General features: G+C 36.5%; 1 protein-coding gene across 1 annotated transcript; it reads right to left on the bottom strand.

Moving 5' to 3' along the window:
* Positions 1 to 6,149: 6,149 nt before the first annotated feature.
* LOC114528977 (mediator of RNA polymerase II transcription subunit 25-like) lies at positions 6,150 to 19,392 on the bottom strand. The gene is made up of 17 exons (XM_028550686.1): positions 19,144 to 19,392; positions 17,406 to 17,451; positions 16,411 to 16,758; positions 16,081 to 16,146; positions 15,511 to 15,601; positions 14,946 to 15,065; positions 14,346 to 14,390; positions 13,470 to 13,537; positions 12,925 to 13,004; positions 12,099 to 12,156; positions 11,713 to 11,829; positions 10,683 to 10,793; positions 10,105 to 10,128; positions 9,950 to 9,982; positions 8,887 to 9,072; positions 8,221 to 8,370; positions 6,150 to 7,474 (listed from the first exon to the last, which is right to left on the bottom strand). Exons 1-17 carry the CDS (start codon positions 19,248 to 19,250, stop codon positions 6,326 to 6,328), a joined length of 2,799 nt encoding a protein of 932 aa, XP_028406487.1. The 5' UTR covers positions 19,251 to 19,392; the 3' UTR covers positions 6,150 to 6,325.
* Between the last annotated feature and the right edge of the window lie 226 nt (positions 19,393 to 19,618).

Raw genomic sequence — 19,618 nt, 5'->3', positions numbered from 1 at the left:
CAGATGTATATATTCACGGATATAACCTCTATAGAAAAGATAGAAACAGGCACGGTGGTGGTGTGGCTATCTACGTTAGGGACATCTTGAATGTGAGAGAAAAGTCTATGTTTGTCCCTGAAAATATTGAAGCCGTTTGTCTAGAGATTACTAAGCCTAAATCTAAACCGATATTGATCACTACTGTTTATCGTCCTCCGAGTTCTAATGTTAACTTTATGGACGAATTAGAAAACTATTTCCACATTTTGGACGAGCAAGACAAAGAATTAATTCTTACAGGGGACTTAAACTGTGACCTTTCTCCTCTACATTTATTATCTCATTCACGTAGGCTTTTGGATATTCTTGAACTGTTTCAAATGAAACAAGTAATTACAGATGCTACACGTAACAAGTACCACAAAATCTTTACTTGATATAATTGCGACAAATCGCCCTGAAAAAGTGAGGGAAAGTGGTGTTTTCCACCTAGGAATCAGCGATCACAGTCTCGTGTACGTCTGTCTCAAGATATCTCTACCTCGTGAAAAACCTAAGATTATAGAAAGTAGAAACTTAAAGAACTACAACATCAATGATTTCAATAATCATATTTCTCACATGCTGGGTAGTCTAAATTGGGCACACAAAAACCCAGACCAATTATGGGATCAATTTAAGAATGCTTTTAATCATGTGTCGGATATTTATGCTCCAATGAAAACAAGAAAAGTCAGCAGCACATATGCTCCATGGCTAACTACCGAGATTAGATGTGAGATGAACAGGCGAGACTATTTAAAAAAGAGAGCAGTTAAAAATAATTCGGAAAGCCTTCATCGGGCCTATAAAGCAAAGCGAAATGAAGTTAACAATTTAATTAAATCTGCAAAATTTCGATATTGCAAGGATAATATTGAGTCAAACAAACATAATCCAAAACAGATGTGGAAGAACATTAACCAGGTCATCAGTGGAAAAGGTCGGTGTTCTAAAACCACCACTATAACCACAATTAAGGATGATCTGGGTAATACAATCCACGACGAAAAACTAATAGCTAACCAACTCAACAAATATTTTGCAGAAATTGGCCCAAAACTATCAGAGAAAATACCAACAAGTCCTAGAGATTTTTCTGAATTTATGGACCCAGTAGACTGTAGTTTCCATTTCACCGCAATTAAGGATGAAACAGTCTATCGAAAGTTAATGAAGCTCAAATCTAATAAGTCAATCGGATTAGACAAAATCCCCTCTAAACTGATCAAGGACTCTGCAAGCGTCATCACTCCTTATCTGAACAATATTTTTAATCAATCCCTATTGGAAGGCATTTTTATAAACGACTGGAAAAAAGCTAGAGTTTCTCCGATATTCAAATCCGGAAATCGAGAGGAATGCGATAATTATAGACCCATAAGCATTTTATCCACCGTATCCAAAATTTTTGAAAAAATTGTATTTGAACAGTTAAGTCAGTATCTTTCTACCAATAAGGTTTTAACAAAGTTTCAGTCAGGGTTCAGGAAAGGTTTCTCTACTTGTTCTTCTTTACTAAGAACAACAAATCAATGGCTTGTCAATATGGATAATGGTTTAATAAATGGTGTTGTCTTTCTAGATCTAAAAAAGGCTTTCGATACGGTTGATCACAATATATTGATAAAAAAACTAGAAATTTATGGCATTAAAAATAATGCCCTTCGTTGACTTCGTTGGTTCATCTCATATCTAAGTTATAGAAAACAGGTATGCAAAGTGGGGGTGTCTGTTTCAAATAGTGAAGAGGTCAAAACAGGCGTGCCGCAGGGGTCAAATCTCGGTCCTCTCCTTTTCTTACTTTATATAAACGATTTACCAAATGTCTCGATTCTTCGGTACCAGCACTTTTTGCTGATGATGCTAATATTACAATTAGTGGTGTTACCGCAAGCGAGATTCAAGATAAGTTAGAAAGAGAACTGAATAGAGTTCATATGTGGCTTTTAGCCAACAAATTAACTTTAAACATTAGCAAAACTGAGTATATGCTTATTGGATCTAGACAAAGATTGTCCCAAGTTAGTGCCGATCCAATTATATCAATGGGATCTGAGGGTATTAACCGTGTTTCAGCAACCAAAACACTAGGTGTTGTAGTAGACGAATGCATCACCTGGAAAGACCATGTTGACAAAGTGACAAAAAAAGCTGCAAAAGGGATAGGAATGTTGCGTCGATCTAAACACTTATTTGATAAAGATACGCTTAAAACCATTTATAATGCTTTTGTTTTACCTCATTTTGATTATTGTGCGCTGGTATGGAATAATTGTTCCAAAACCTTGCAAACAAAATTGCAAAAGCTCCAAAATAAAGCTGGTCGAATAATTACAGGTGATTGCTACAGAACTCCCTCTGATATTGTTAGAACTAAGCTTTCATGGGACACTCTAGAGGCTAGGAGAGAGAATCAGTTGGAAAATTTAATGACTCAAATAATGAAAGGTAACTCAGATAATTACCTTCGTGATCTTTTTACGATCCGTAATAACCAAACGTATGAATTGAGAAGTAACAATCACACTCTCCATATGCCTAAGCCTAACACTAATGCATTAAAACGTAGTTTTAGTTATAAAGGCGCTGTAACTTGGAACAATATTGATATCAATAATGATATTTTAACATAGTTCCTCCATATTTTATTATTTTAATATTTTAATAGTTCTTCTTTTAATATTTTTAACTTTGTTAACACACGGCCATCTGAAAATCAACCTTTTTATTTTTGCATGTACATGTATTCTTAAATTTTACAATAGTTTAGATAATTAGGTCTTTATTTAATTGGTTGAGATGCTACCGTGTATAAATAATTGTAAATAAATAAATAAATAAATAAACAAATCGAAAGAACGTAGTTTTCTGCATTTTAGTATGCATTAGTTGACCTAGATGTTAAATAATAAAAATTTAAAAGCATTTAAAATTTTCCCTACGTGTACGTGCGTATAAAAAACACGTAAGTGGAAAGCAGACTTTGGAGGGAATTGATTAGTTTTTAACATTCTCAAATTGACAAGTTAGGCAAAAGCAAAACAAGAAAATTCAGTACGGTCGCTATATATACTTCATTGAAAGAATGTATCGTGCACAAAAAGACAGTCACCCTGACAACGTTCACTGTTTCTGCTGAAAAAATTCATAGGAGGATGGTAGTTCCAAAATTTGTCGGTTCGGCATGAATTAGTCAACATATACATTATCCTTAAAATTTACTGTGAGTAATCTACTCTGACGCAATACGACAAAGAGTTTATTTATTGTCGTGCAATATTGTCATGCATGCCCCGCGCATGTGCCAAGTGGATGAAAACCCTTCATTCGATCTTGTTTGACAAACTGAAGATCACGTGTAGGTTCGACTTGGTATGCATTCAGATGTTCTGAATATTCGGTAACGTGTAATGCCTTATACAGGGTGAGTAAAAGAAACTGACACCTTTGAAATTCAAATTAGCCGCATATCGGCAGTAATGTGACAGAAGTTGCCTAAAATATCTCATGGGTATACGAAGCATATCAAATAAGTGAATCATTTATTAACCTAAAACATAAAGTTTGTTCCCTTTTGGAGTTAAAATGCATTCTAAGCTCTGTAAACAGTTTTATCAAATCGTTTTTCTAGCACACGCGCCACATTGAATTATTTCAATTGGTTTAAACACCTTCGCGTCCTGTTGATTGTAGACATGGGTCCGTCATGGGAATTGTCAAATTCCAACCATAAGTTCGCGGCTAATTTGACTTTCAAAGCTGTCAGTTTTTTTTACTCACCCTGTACATGAACAGTATGTCCTTTTCAGACGTGAAACTTTTCACGTGCCGAATTGAATGCAAATGAACATAAACAAAGGCTTTTGCTCATTAACATTAGCTTCGGCACATGAAAAGTTCGATGTCTAAAACAGGCCTATGTTTCCGATTACATGCAGTGATGCAGACTTGGTAAATTATACCAAAAACTGGTAAATTGACCATAATTTAGCCCAACTATTATAACACAGCCTCGGGAGCATAGCAAGTGTCTCAAATTTTAACCCAAGACATCCTGCAATAAGAATAAGATTTATTGCAGCAGCAACTAATCTGTAATTTTTCTGCATTAATTTATGACATATTTTTTTATTAACAACGGAGGAGTCATTTCTACGTAAAACATTTCTACCTACTACGGGCTAAAATATCAGCAAAAATGCATAGCTTTGATAACATGCTTACACTGTAACTTCAGTTTCGCCAGTGATCCATAATCAATCGCATCCATAATAATGCATGTAGACTAGCAGAAGCAACTGTTGTGACTTCGCCCAAAATTGATAAAAAAATTTTTTCAAAGAAATTGTTTAAAAGTATTTCTGCTGTCAGGTTGTTATCATACTACCGATAAAGCTTCAAAATTTTAATTACAGTAACCTGGTCCTTGTTCCATAGAACCTGTATCGAAATCTTCTTCTGACCTTTGTATAGAAGATATGCTTCCAAAGCTTGGTGACGTCTTGCTAGTTAATACTGAATAGTCAATGCTTTTTAAAATTATTGATTATTTCAAATAGTTTTTTGAAGTTTGGCTACAAATCTCATTGACCAACTTCACACTAAGCAGCAATATTCGAAATATTCACATCCTAAGAGACATGCATAAGAGTTTTATCTTCTCAGGGTTGGTGTGATTATTCAAAAACTGCGCACAGAGTGTGGGTAAACTCTTTTGTCTATTTTCATTCCTTGATCATTGACTAGTATCTAGGATATGGTAACGTCCACATAAATAAGATAAGAAATAAGGTGAGAAAGTTTCATAATAATATTCAACCACTGAATTGATACTGGATGATGAGCTATTTGAGCTTCAAGCCTTCAAATGCTCATTTTATTGATCATAAAAATTACCTGATAATTTGGCCAGGATAATGAACCAACGATATAACGCAGTTTTTGGTATAATTAATTCTTCTATCATACACCTTTGAGAATTGTTCTAGACAACCCTGTACCAAAACAACATGATATGCAGCTATAGTTCAACACTACATGATAGGGCAAACGCTATATATCTGATGAATCTTCATATAAGCTCCCAATTATCATAATTCCTGGGAATCAAATCTGGGAACCTGGGAACCAAAAACCGCCTCCCTTAGTTATGCGTGGTGACTATTACAGTTATAGGTCACAAATTAAGTTTTCTGTGACGTATGCTTAAAATGCTCAACAGCGCATACACATGCGAATGATTGACACAAAAGCTTTCATTTGCTACATCATGCATATTTTTAAATGCGACTGTCAAACTTGGCAACGACATACGACTGTTGATTCAGACATGCAAGTTCTGAAAGGATGATTGATGTTTTCATCTGTACTACCTTATTCGATCCCACCATAGACAATCCAAAAGACAAAAGGATTGTCTATGATTCCACGAAACATCATGCATGAATGGAAAAGTAATTAATGATTGCGAATGGCCGAAAATTATATTTATCCACGTGTTCGTTACAGTAAACTTGAACTTAACGTATGAATGGATGCATGAATAGAAAAGTAATTAATGATTGCGAATGGCTGAAAATTATACATACCGACGTGTTCGTTACATTAAACTTCAACTTAACGTATGAATGGAAAAGTAATTAATGATTGCGAATGCCGAAAATTATATATACCGACGTGTTCGTTACATTAAACTTCAACTTAACGTATTCATCCTGAAGTGTTAAACCAGTGAAATCGTCTAATCTCTTATCTCTACGTTCGAGCCATTTTTGACATCGTTTTAAGTCACAGTTTCTTGCGATTTTAGAATCATGAAACCAACTGAAATGATCGTGTTAATGATTGTCTGTCTGGGTGCTTTTTGTGCTGTCAATGGTAATTGCCGCCCGGGAATTTGGTGCCGCTCTCAAGCAGACAAAATGAAGGCTAACAAAGCAGCAAGTCGTGAAGGGATCGTTGGGGATAGAGATTCTAACTTTCAATATCGCAGAATGAGAGGAGATGACGCGGGAAACATGCAGGGTCGACATCGAGCGTGAATTTTAAGGATATTTGGGCCATTATTGATAGTATTTCAATAGCTAATAATTCGCATATATATTCGAATTAATTGCTTGGTCCACTTCAATAAATATCTTTATTAAAATCGCTATTACTTCATTGACATTGATTACATTGAATTCTAAAACCTTATTTAATTAATTTTCAAAATAATTACGCATAATTTTATCTGTAGAAATGATCCCCGGGCTGTAGTAGTCAAGGACGCTCCAGTATTTTTTGTTTCATATACCGTCACTCAACTGTTTAGCAGATCGTAAAGATTACTGTCATCAGAAGTGAGCACATTTGGTGTGGCCTTGCTTTGAATCATAGTTTCCTGGGCTAGGGTGACCTGAGGCAGCTGCTGTGGACGTGGTACGGTAGATAATGGTTGTGTATTCAGTTGTCCTTGGCTTTGTGAGCGCTGAACAAGTTGGGCAAGCATAACCTGCGATGCTGATAAAGGTTGCTGCTTTACAAGTGATGATTTTTGTTGCAGTTGCTGCTGCTGTTGTTGTGTAAGAGTTTGTTGTGCTTGCTGCAATTGCATTTGCTGCTGTTGTTGATTAGTATCTTGCTGCTGCAACTTCGAATTGCGTTGTCGTTCTGCGTCTTCATTCTGATCTGATTGTCGTTGTTGTAATGATGGCTGTTCTTGCATGTCTTGTTGCACAGGTTGCTGTGATGACTGTTGCTTCTGTTGCAATTGTTGCAGTTGTTGCTGCTGGTTCGTCTGTTGTTGTTGTTGTTGTTGTTGGGACTGCTGCTGCTGCTGTTTATTCTGCTGAATTTGCTGTTGTTGGTTTTGTTGGATCTGTTGCTGATGTAACTGTTGTTGCTGAACTAATTTTTTAAGTTGCAGTTGCTGAACTAGTTTTTGCTGCTGCTGTTGTAGTGGTGATGGTTGTTGGTTACGTGGTTGGTTATGTTGTTGTAGTAATTGTTGATTTTGTTGCTGTTGCAATTGTTGTTGTTGTTTTAATTGTTGCAGTTGCTGTTTCAGCACAATCTGTTGCTTCTGTTGTTGTAATTTTTGCTGCAATTGCTGAAGTTGTTGTTGCTGTTGGTTTAATGTTGCTTGTGGTAACTGTTGTTGACCCTGCGATTGCAAGACTTGTTGTTGTTGTTGTTGTTGTTGTTGTTGTTGCTGTTGCATTTGTTGTAAGTGAGATTGACGTTTTTGCAGCTGCTGTTGTGGCAGTTGTTTGTTCTTTTGTAACTGCTGAATTGCCATCATCAGTTGTGCTTGATTACTGATTGAAGAATTACCAGCTCCAGCAGTGGTGGCTCCTTGACTAAGCACTTGTGGTTGTTGCTGTTGCTGCTGCTGCTGTTGTTGTTGTTGTTGTTGTTGTTGTTGTTGTTGCTGCTGCTGTTGTTGTTGTAAAGACCTAAAATGTTGTTGCTATAAAATGAAAGAATGAGGTATTAAAATTGATTGATACAGAGTCAAGTTATTTTTTACTGACTGATATGAGGATACATAGTGCGCTTTCCATTAAGCGGCCAAAATGGTCAGACCGGTCATATTTTAAATTGAAATATTGGGTATTTCGTTAAGAATATAGCGATAAAACTATATTTCCTGTGCTAGGCAGATGTAAATAACGATAAACTTGAATGCAGCGTTCTTGAACACTCTAAAATACCATGCAGTAATCTGTCTGTAGCGAAACACAACAGGACCGGTCTGGCCGTTTTTACCGTAAAAAGGAAAGCGCCCATAGATTAAAGGAAAATTGCAGTAGAAACAGATTTCAGAATCTGACTAAAATTTCAAGTTCGGTTCAGAACTCCTCTCACACAAGAGTAGGGTCGCAGCTCCTCGCAAGAATGATTTTGATTGGCTGAACTTTACAATACATTTCTGTTTCAACCAATAGCATAGCTACGTTCTTTACAAAGCATCGAAAAGCATTATCCAATTGGACGAAAGCTTCCGAGCACTGCGACATGATCCTCACACAATAATGTCTTCAAGTTTTACTACAGTACTAAGTTTACGCGATTGATAAAGTACGAGGAGTTTTCTTTTCTTTCTTTTCTTGTAGTTTCTCTCAGTCGTCGATCTCGTATTGCCGTCTTAATCTTAAGCTCATTACTGGAGATACTGTTTTTAAAAAGAAGAGTCATGGGACGAAATTTTATTACCTGTTTTATCATTTGCATCAGTTCATTATTTGGCAAACCCTGGGGACGAGGTTGCTGCTGCGCAAGAAGAGTATTCATTTTCTGTGGTTGTTGTTGTTGTTGCTGTTGTTGTGAGATGTTCCCTCCAGCGCTGAGGTTAGGTTTGTTAATCTAAAAATATTATATCAATTAATACAGACCTCTCCTCCTATTACCAGAAGAGACAGATGCTAGCGCGATGTGATTTTTGTTCAGATTTGTCGCTTCATGATGTCTTTCCAATGCAAAAACATCGATTGTTCCTGGAGTTTTGAAAAATCGAGCCTATTTGCTCTTTACTTTATTGCCTTTCAGCCTAAATTTTCACCTCTCCTATCGTTTGCACGGTGGGACGTACAACTTGAGGCCGGAAACAACTAAATTGAGCGTTTTTATCAGTGCAATAATAACATGTTTCAGTTCTTCATCAGCGGTCTTTTGCGTAATCAGCGCATGTGAAGTATGGGAAGGTTTTCGCGCCACGGAGAAAGATAGAGAAATACAAACGTCTATTATTTTTATCGTGGCTACCACTCGAAATCACAAAGGTATATTGAATCTGCGACCTTTGGTTTGCTAACTCAGGGTAGCACCATGACAATGAATTGCCATGCATATGAATTACCACCACAAACGTTTATTATTTACCTGCAAGGGCGCTTGCATGTCAGGGATGATTTTTTGTGGAGATTGATTATTGGGAAGTACAAGCGGTAATTGTCCTCGTTGTTGCACCTGTTGTTGTACTTGATGTTGCTGCTGGTGTAACTGTTGTTGTTGCTGTTGCAGTTGTAATTGCTGCATCTTGTCTTGCTGGATTTTCATTGCCTGCAACTACAAACAATAACGGTTGACGAAAGAAATATCAATTCTGCAATACTCAGTCGATCATGCGTGGCCTAACTATAGTTTCGGGGCCAGATGTATCAAGCCCGTTTAGCTTAAACGGTGGATAAGTCAAAATTAAATAACACTCTTACATCTCTCTTGAATGGGTCAACTTGAATATTATGCACTGAATATGTAGTTGTAAACAGTATATTTGCTTTAAGGTTAAAAACATTTAGTTCGCTTGTTGAATAAAACGATAGACTCGCTTTCTATTTTGAATTTATCCACCGTTTAAGCTAAACGGGTTTGATACAACCGGCCTCCGATATAAATTGGACACCGATCATTTCAGATCACCTCGTAATAATTCTGTTTCAGTGGTTTCAGACTCCTCAGTAAACCCTGGTGCGCGGGAAAGAGCTAGTGCTACTGTAAGCACATTTTATGCTCGTACTTATTTATTGATATATCGCACCATAATATACAATCTTCGTTCGTTGGCCTAAATCTACTCACGCGATTGGTCAAAATCAATAACGTGGTTTCTTGTTGCCTGGCGACAGATCATGGCAATCATAATTTATTCGCAATATTATAACCCATGAAAATCATGGTTTATTCAAAAATGACAGCCTGCAACGAAGCTTAGATCTTCAATGCAGCAATCAATGAACTCAGATTGTATATTAAAAGTGTTAGAGACTTTATGTTCGTGTTTTGTTTACAAATAAACGCACTTTCTGACCATACAATGAACTCACCATACAATGAACACTCACAACAGTCTCTAACCTTTAAATACACACTTATAGCTGATCGACAATATTCGCAATTAACAGGAAAGCTAAATAAGCTTTGTAATGCTCGATATTTTACATACCACTTGTTGCTTCTTATGTTCCTCGATCACTTTCTACAAAAGACAAGAGAGCATTGCCATTGAATCGCTTCGTTAACGGTAAAACAACTAAAACGTCTATTTTATAGGTTTCTTCAAACTACTGTACTCGGGATCTTTTAATAACACTGACTTACTTTTATTGCACCCATGAATTTTTTCTGAAATCAAAAGAAATAAAAAAAATATTAATAATACAACTTATCAATTATTTAAAAGAATTTACAGTCTGTGTTCGGCAATAGCACGTCATAAGTGACGTCATAACCCGGAATAGGATAATTTAACACACACGCGTCATAATGGCGACGAAAATGTCGTATCCCAAGTTATTACGCCATACCAGTGACGATGATATTAACTTTCCAATGAGCGGAAATATCAAACACGAATGCTGGCAAACAAAGTTATAAATATAAAGTCCATTCTTTTTAATAAACTATAATTTCTCATATGTTCGGCCTCATAATTGGTAACTATTAGCAAGAGGACGTAATTCTTTATACAAGACATTTATATGTAGGAGTTAAATTCTAGAGGTTTAAAGGGTATTAATTTCGATCGGAATTAAGATATACACACTTCAAATTTAAGCCAGGAACAGTTGATGGAAAAATGAGTCAACTATCGGTCCTTCGGCGGGAATCGAACCTACGCAATTGCGATGCAGGTGCAATGCTCTTGCCACCGAAATTTCTTTAATATCAAACTTTACCTGATCAATTGGTATTAATCCAACAAAGGCCCGTTTTCGTGGACTGAATATTAGCAACAATATTTTGACATCACATTGGTTATTCCCATTTACAAAATGAACGCATCCAGCCTGAAACGGTACAGAAAGCGATACATATTATTGGATGATTACCGAGGATACCGTATAGTGGTTAGGTTCGTTCGGCTCCAGACAGATTTTCACACATTTCTTGAGCGTCGCTTCAACGTTTTGTTCCATTTTTAGTGCTAAAACATGCCTTTTGTTCAAATCAAAATTAAATGACGTTGCCTACTTCTAGATGAACGTTGAAACCAATCTCTAAATATCTGCGCAGAAACGTCAAATCGAACAACTGTGAAAACTAACGCGACAACTATATGCATTTAATGGTCTACCTGAATCCACGGTATATACTCTAGACTTATCTGATTAGTACTGACCTGTTCGTCCACTGACCTGTTCGTCCACTACTAAGTCAGTGGGGCTAGTAACTATGTCATGCAGAAAAATTCGGGGTTCGTGGAAGATAGACATCTGATATTTAATTAAAAATACTCGTTGACATCAGAAAACGTCTTGGGAACACCGCAGAAATTGGTTTTTATGAGGTTTCAACCCGGAAATCTAATCACTGGTTCACAATTGTGCATTTCTGTATCGCTTTCAAGGAGAAAACTATTGAATAACTTTAAAAAGTTTAATTTTTCTTCTGAATACGCATTCTGCATTCTGATTAGCTTTTGACAGCTCATCATACACATCTGACAGCTGTGAAATGGCCATTTTGAGGCTTTAAGTATACACATGAAGGTTATTAATTCAGACGATTCGTTTTTCAAATCTTTTGTACCAGACATATTTTTTTTGTATTTATAAATTTTTTTCTCACCAAGTTTGAAGCGTAAGTATTGAGACTGCGGCTAAGTATATCTTTTAATTTTACCAATTTCCGCGGTGTCTGACTTGGGTATATTATGAACTGGGATCCAATATTACATATTCACTCATTACTGTAATAATCACTTACAAATCGAACACGACTGGTCGCCATTACTCGATACAAGGCTCTTAGAGATTCGGGATCGTTTGCAGCAAAGTGGAAACTGACCGTTTTTGAATTGTGGAGCAATGATCCTAAATTTGTCTAAAAAAGGCAAAATATTTGGCTTAAGAAATGATTTACTAAGGTTAAAAACTTAACAGGGGGGGAGGGCGATTGTTATCGTTAAGAGGAGCGAGGAAACCAACCATCAGCGAGTTTAACTTCAACTATAGACTTCACGTGATCACACGTACGTCATGTTTTAACACAGCACGGGGATTTATTCAGGGGAAGTTTACAGTACTGCAGACTAGTCATGACCCAAGCAGAGGTTGAAGATTTTTTATTGTTTCTTACAATAGAGTACCTACCAGCAATGACTGAGGTATCAGTTGCATTACCAGTTCCTTTGGCCACTTTTCGGTTTGTCTTGAAATAAATTACAAAAAAAAAGGAAAGTCAAGGCTATATCAACATGTAAGGTGATCAGAAAAATATAAACAAATTCGGTTCGCACAAGCAAACCATGCAGTGGTGTTCACTGAGTCCTATGTAAACGTAGCCTTGGTAGTTGGTAGCACTGTTTATTGCAGTTTAATATACAATCTTCGTGCATTAGCCTCAATCTACTCACGGGATTGGTCAAAATCAATCACGTGGTTTCTTGTTGCCTGAACTCATGAAAATCATAATTTATTCGCAATAACTCATGAAAATCATAATTTATTCGCAATAACTCATGAAAATCATAATTTATTCGCAATAACTCATGAAAATCATAATTTATTCGCAATAACTCATGAGAATCATAATTTATTCGCAATAACTCATGAGAATCATAATTTATTCGCAATAACTCATGAGAATCATAATTTATTCGCAATAACTCATGAGAATCATGGTTTATTCAAAAATGACAGCCTGCAGCGAAGCTTGGGTCTTCAATGCAGCAATCAATGAACTCAGATTGTATATTAAAAGTGTTAGAGACTTTATGTTCGTGTTTTGTTTACAAATAAACGCACTTGCTGACCATATAATGAACTCGAAATGTGAATATTGTAGGGTTTATTTGTGAACAACGTAAAATTATAGCTTTGATATATTTTGTGTAAGGTCTTGATCATGTCCTGATCCCTTCTACATGCACTCCTACACTGCTCCAGCATCTTTTACTTACAAGGAAGGATTACTTACAAATTATCGGTAGGTGGTGTTGAAACATGGCAAGATAAGACTCTCGTGACTTTGCTCGCAGTACCAGCTTCGGTGCGGATCTGATGATTAGAAAAAAAAATAGGGTAGATTTCATTGCGAATGTCTAATCCAAAAAAGCCCGCCTTCCAGTTTCGGTATTTCAAAACGACTACGTTGAAAAAAAACCTAAATTTATCCTCTACAGCAATGTTGATGTTTCACGAGTTTTGGAAGGTGGCTTCGCTTTAGAGGGGAAGGACAGGAACGACTGAACAGGGAAACAAGTATTTAAAGACTGATTTAACATCATTGAAACAATGGATCTATTTTTAGTGGAGTTTGATACTTGTCAGCTTCGCTTCTACTCCCTCTCCCCTCCCTCCGCTCTCCTCCCCCTGTCCTCTCTCCTCCCTCCGCTCTCCTCCCCCCTGTCCCCTCCCTCCGCTCTTCTCCCCCCCTGTCCGCTCTCCTCCCCCCCTGTCCGCTCTCCTCCCCCCGGAATATTTCATGCAATGCAATGGTGGTAAAACATGTGCAATAATTACCGTTTCTTGCCATTTCAAAAAACCTGTCCAAGCTAAGGCTTGTGTTGGCGCACCGGTGGCTGCAGCCCCTTTAAAAAAAAAATTCCTTTACTTCAAGTGGTAACCCACCCATATATCCCTGGATATATTCAATTATTTTGTCAGACATACAGTTTTCCAGGGGCCGGTTGTATGAAAGCCGGATAGTGTTTCAATCGCTTTAAATCCCGCTGTTTGGTTTCATTTTGATTAAGTCTTAGTATTCCTAGTGTCCTCTTTTACAGAGGAAAAAACGACTACCCAGTGGATAGCGCTATCCGGCTTTCATACAACCGGCCACAGTCGAGTATTGTCCCTAAATCAAAATAATCGGGCCATGGGTGACAGGTAAAACTTTTTACACACCCAGAAAATATTTGAAATCTTAGAGAATATATATTGCAGGGTTTCAAAATCTGAGGAAATTTCCTTGAAAAATTTCACCACAATAGAACGAGGGTTAATATAAATGTCATTATAAACACATTATTCCTCAAACGTTTTTTTTGTCGTTTTTTTTCCATTTCACCCTCATATATTTGGACAAGTATGTGCAGATAAATTATGAAAACCCTGTTTCTTAGGGCTTCATTCCACTGTCGCGCTTTTTGGCACGTACGTACACACACGTAAAAACTTAAAATCTTCTAAGTTGTTGTATAATTTATTTTACCCCAGAAAAAAACATAGAAAATCATCAACAGAATCCAACCCTACGTCAACCTCGTACCCAGGGACCCTACGTATCACTTAAACGATTTTATACTTTTACGTGCGTGTAAGTGCCCTAATACTACAGCATAATCAGCACATTGTGTTGCTGAAGGGTGCCTGAAATAAATGACTACGATTGTTTACCTCCAGTGTTTCCTGGATCAACCACTGTTTGAACAGGATCGGGAACTACAAATTTAGTCGTGTGTAGGATAGATTAGCGATATATTTACTGGAGATGTGGATGGTAGGGGGCGCACCCTCAGTCAAGTGTAGTGAGGGTGCGCATCCCCAAGCCGAGATGCAGAGGGGATGCAGGCGTGTAATTTGGGTATCAATTTGAATTTCGGAGGATTATCTATGTTCAAAAATCCGTATCCAATTATAAGTATTAGGGTCATTTCCGAGGCTCTGGCAATCTACTATAACATTGTCTCATTTCTATACTTTTTTTGAACAAACCTACATTGATGTTTCAGCTGCTGCTTGTGTCACACCCGACGTCAGAGACTGCTCATCACCCCCTATATCACCGCTCCCCCTACATCACCCCCCCCTCTACATCACCGCCCTCCCTACATCACCCCCCTACATCACCCCCCCCCGTATAAAACCGCCTTCGAAAAGCTACATGGCATATTTGCCTTTCAAATTAAAAGACTTGCCAATTAAAGTTATTATTGCTGTTTTCGAACAAAACTTTAATCCACTATATGAGAAGATCAATTAATATAAGGTCCTTACCTTCAATTTCTGTACTTGAAATAATCTTGTTTTGTACCGGTGGTAACTCCTTTTTAGGGATGACAGGAGGTGGAATCTGCGGCTGAATGGTTGTAGGATAAACAGCTTGGTCTTCTGAAACTAGAAAAGGAATCATTAACATGGTAACGTCCGTGAGTTGATAAGGGTACATCAGGTCTTAGTTATACGTCGCATTTGGTCGCGTCGAATACAATTCAAACAATAGATCATGAGATGATAAACCTCATTAAGCTTCATTATCATCTCATTATGTACTGTTTCAATTGCATTCGACGAGACCAAATTCGACGTTTAACCTAGGCCTTGATTATGATTACACAATAAGCATTTGCTTAAAATCTGTGTTGTGATGTTTTTTCGTCTCTTCAGAATTTGCCAAACTAAATTCCATACCGCAAGCAGTGAATATTTACGCAGTCTGATTGGGTTACTGAAAATGTGAACAAACTTAATGTTTGGTCTAAAACGATATTCCTTCCTGTTCTAAAACGTAGAATCGAAGCGATACTGTTGCGTGGTGAAGTGAAAAATCGAATGTCCTTACCATGAAAATCAATTCCTTTAAGACACACCATGTGATTCTTTTCTTTTATGAACTCCTTTGGAACGAATGATTTTCTCTTATCAAGATTAGCCTATAAACGGCATTTAGAATATTAGGGACCACGTGTACTGTATATAGTACATAGCTATACGTATTCATTGTACGAAATTATGATTGTATGATAGCACAATTAAGTAATTACATGCATGTAGAAGGTGCATAAAACTATCCTTCTATTACAGTATAATTGGCGAGTCTTTAATATACGACGCGGACGTGACATGAAAACAACCACTAGTGATAAGAACTGTGCAGTTCAAATATGTTTTCCAGGCGACTCTATATTTTCAACTGTGGAAATTTTTACCCAAAATCTGACAGTAGATTTTACTCAAGAAGATTTGGTTCATCATGAATTTCGGTACCATAAAATTTTATTGTGTTGTTACTACCATTTCGGTACCATAAAATTTTATTGTGTTGTTACTACCATTTCGGTACCAATATAATCAGGTTCTTTGAATTCATGATTGCATTGATTAGTAAAGTATTTTAAATAACGTATGTTACCTGGTCAAATATGCTTTGAAATACAGACGTTTTATGAGGTGCAATGACAGAGAGGTTTACTCCATGCTAAATAAAAAAAATTACCATTTAGTACCTATGTAATTTAATAATAATTTAATGTATTTAGCTTAAAAAACAAACACTTCAATTCTACACTGCAATTCCATCTGAGAAATTTAAGACATGCAAGAGGGTTTGAATTATTAGGGCATAGGGGGTAATAACAAAAATGGATATATCCCTTTTAAAAACTACTTTCCCCCTCCTCTCAATTCCTCCATCCACATCTCCGAAACATCCCCAAAGATTGCCCTTAAAAATACAACAAACCTTTCCCATTTGAAGAGCAAGGTCATCGATGGTCATATCAGAAAACAGATTGCTTTCCAAGCTCTTTGCATTAGGACTGGGTGGCGACATACCCACAATAACACAATATCTCTTCACATTGCACTCTCTCACTCCACCCTCGTGTAAAGGATCAAATATCTCCAGAGCAACACTCATACCATCTGCAAGCAAAGTGTGCCATTCTCCGCCCCCGCCATGACACTTGAATTCTGTGATTTCCCTCAGGAATTTTCGACTGTTCCTCGTTCGACAGACTATTTTAACCGCTGAACCGGGAAGAGCTTCCCGCGTACCATACGTCACCAAAATATAGTTGGTGTTTCCATACTGAAAAATGAAGAAATTTTGGCACTTAATTGGCTGATTCAAAATTATTTCGGACAGCTAGGCCTTAAAAGTTTATAAAATCAGTGAGCACTGACCAGCCAATGACTGCATGGTAAAATATCAGTTTTATTGGCCTGAAATATCTGCAATATACCGAGAGTGAGCAAATGCAGAAAATCACACATTTTGTTATTGCATGTACCTAACCAGTTTCCAGAGAAGAATCCAGATTCACAAATGAAAACAAAATTGCATGTTTATCAAAGGGGATTTTATCTAAATAAGGTCAATTTTTACAAAAGAACTTTGGAAGGGAGGTAGTGCTTCTTAATATTAACCTTGGTATAACAATATGGGACATATATTTGATTGCTGCCTTTGCTAGGGCTGATATAGTTGCTAAATTGCTGTTATAAGTTCTATTTTTACATGATTAGTTTGTCAAAATATACAATCACATGTTTGAGCTTTGTATTGTATAATGATGTCCAAGGAATACAAAGTTATACCTTTGCTTAAGATGACAATTGACAAATTCTGTTACATTTTGTAGATGGCCATAAATATATGAACTGTACGTACTGCATGTATTATGTGCTGTGCTATCTTTGTTAATGTAATTTTATAATTTTCATAGCAATACTTACATTAGCAGCTATTTCTTCCACTGGAACTGGTCCTTCATTGAAGTATCTGTAAGAAAGGAACTAACGTTATTGAATTTTAAAAAATCAATTGAGAACATAAATTATTGACATAATTATATGACATATATGGGTAAATTTATGTATTTGGTAATCATATTGTATGTAGTTTTAAGGAGGCAGGCCTGTTGCCAGGCATAGGGTGGAGTAGAGCACCAGCTTTTTGTTCAAAAATTATCAGAGCTTCCTATGACACTCTGAACGCGCACGAAAAAATTTAAATATGTATTCATATATAATTGTGTACATATTTCCACTACATATTGTCCCTAAATTTAAGTTAAAACTCAAATTCGGCACTGACTCTCTGGGACAGTGGGCCAATGGGTGTGCTTCCCTCGAAAATAAATCATTCAATCCTGCCATAGTCAGGTCTGTAGGCACTTTCCAACTGAGACTGGTTAATTATAAGTTTAAACTATCTAATAATTTCATTCACTACAGTGCTATAATCACTGCGACAAGTGGATACAAGATATTTCTCTTTGTGGTATTTCAACATTGGGAACCTGACTTTTTGGGGTCCGATCAAATATTGCTAGGTCTACTTGGGTTGTGAAATCAAGAAAATATTTATCGCTATTTTCTTGCAGTAGCAAACATATGTAATTTTTAATAGAATATCTCACTACAATAATTCTTTTCAGCAACTAATTCATTATGTGAATGCATAAAAGTGGTTTCCTTGTTAAAATGTTTAATATTTGTTTTAGTTTCACTTTAGGTAATGAATACAATCCTGAACATACAAAGCTGGCTTAATGTTATGACAAATGAATACTTGTGATTGTGGGACACATGCTTTTTCTTTTTCAGTTTCTGACACTTATCCCACTTCTTTTTTTAGATAAAGTCCCCCAGCATGTGACTGAGAGCATTAAAGCTGACTTGTTTTTTCAAAGAGGACCCCATGTCTGACTTTCATGTGAGCTATTTGCTTTATATTATAATTTTACATTAAATAATTGAAAGACCGAGAGATATGCCATATAATGACATCAGCCAAATTTACTTCCTTATAGAATTCCCAGAGCAATAACATGGCCATTAGTATTAACGTGGGATGTAATAAAATGCGAATCATGATCTCTCCCACATAACCATTTTTAGACTTCCTGCTTGCTTCAAGCTAGCTGAAACTAGAGTCCCACTGCCAAATTCAATGATATATTAACAGGAATCACTAAACTATGTAGTTGTAATCCATAAATGACCAATAATAAAACACTGATATGACAGCTAGAAGTGCACAGTAGCTCCACACTGAATAACAAATGTTTGAAGTTGCATGACAAAACCTTTTACCATTGGAGCTTGAACCATGGTGACCAATAACAGTTAATTCTCACAAACAAATAGTAGAGATTAGATTGTTACATTCTTATACTTGCAATTATGAATGTTGATTTAATAAAAGGCTACATTAAAATCTATAATCAAATACATGTGGGAACCATTAAAGAGAAGTTAAAATGCCCATGTTAAGAATGATGAGTCCATTTTGATATTGTCAATCACATTTACTTATTAATAAACAGCCTCTGAGTGTTGTATTATTTAATGTAAAATGTGATTATAAGTTCACGTGTTCACGTTACTCTTTGCAATAAAAGTAGCCATACAAGTAAATCTATCATTCAACTTCCCACAGAATATAAATCAAGGAACAATTATCACTTACTCTATAAATTTCTCAAGATACGATTTGAATTTTCCATAATGTAGCCCAAGACTCGCTGTTCCTTCGATCAAAAAAATTACATCCTTCTCTGTTTCATAAAGCATCATAGAAATGTGTGTCGGAATTTCACTCAGTTATCGTAGATCCGTGCCGTAAAACGGTCAATTTTTTCTATTCCGCTTCATAGACAAACCGAAAGCTTTATTCCCCTCTCTTAAGTCTTGACTGAGTCGATTCTTCCGTGTTTATATCGTATACTTTTAAAACTACGTCTGTTCCTAACCACGTGCGCCATTTCATCCAATCAGAAAAAGATAAACAAATACTTGTTCTTTTTCCCGTGCTTCCGTTTTAAATATAAGGCTTTTCAAATTGAAACCATTTGTTCAGCGCAATTAGGGCCGGTTGTATAAAACTTTTAACTACTTTTTTAATAGTTAAATCCTAGTTAACTCGGAAATATACGACTCTGATT

Source organism: Dendronephthya gigantea, unplaced genomic scaffold, assembly GCF_004324835.1.
Source record: "Dendronephthya gigantea isolate DGI-Jeju-01 unplaced genomic scaffold, DenGig_1.0 000052F, whole genome shotgun sequence".
In the NCBI taxonomy this organism is placed as follows: Eukaryota; Metazoa; Cnidaria; class Anthozoa; order Malacalcyonacea; family Nephtheidae; genus Dendronephthya; species Dendronephthya gigantea.
Note: the sequence above shows the minus strand (reverse complement) of the source record. Positions and strands in the feature narration are given on the sequence as shown.

What these genes read in the sequence shown, in the direction of transcription:
- LOC114528977 (XM_028550686.1), bottom strand. Translation starts at nt 19,250, where the DNA reads ATGATGCTTTATGAAACAGAGAAGGATGTAATTTTTTTGATCGAAGGA. An exon ending in TGGAAGAAATAGCTGCTAAT is followed by an intron (nt 16,759 to 17,405) that starts GTAAGTATTGCT and finishes TTCATTTTTCAG; the next exon opens with TATGGAAACACCAACTATAT. An exon ending in TTCAAGTACAGAAATTGAAG is followed by an intron (nt 14,391 to 14,945) that starts GTAAGGACCTTA and finishes CTAAATTTGTAG; the next exon opens with TTCCCGATCCTGTTCAAACA.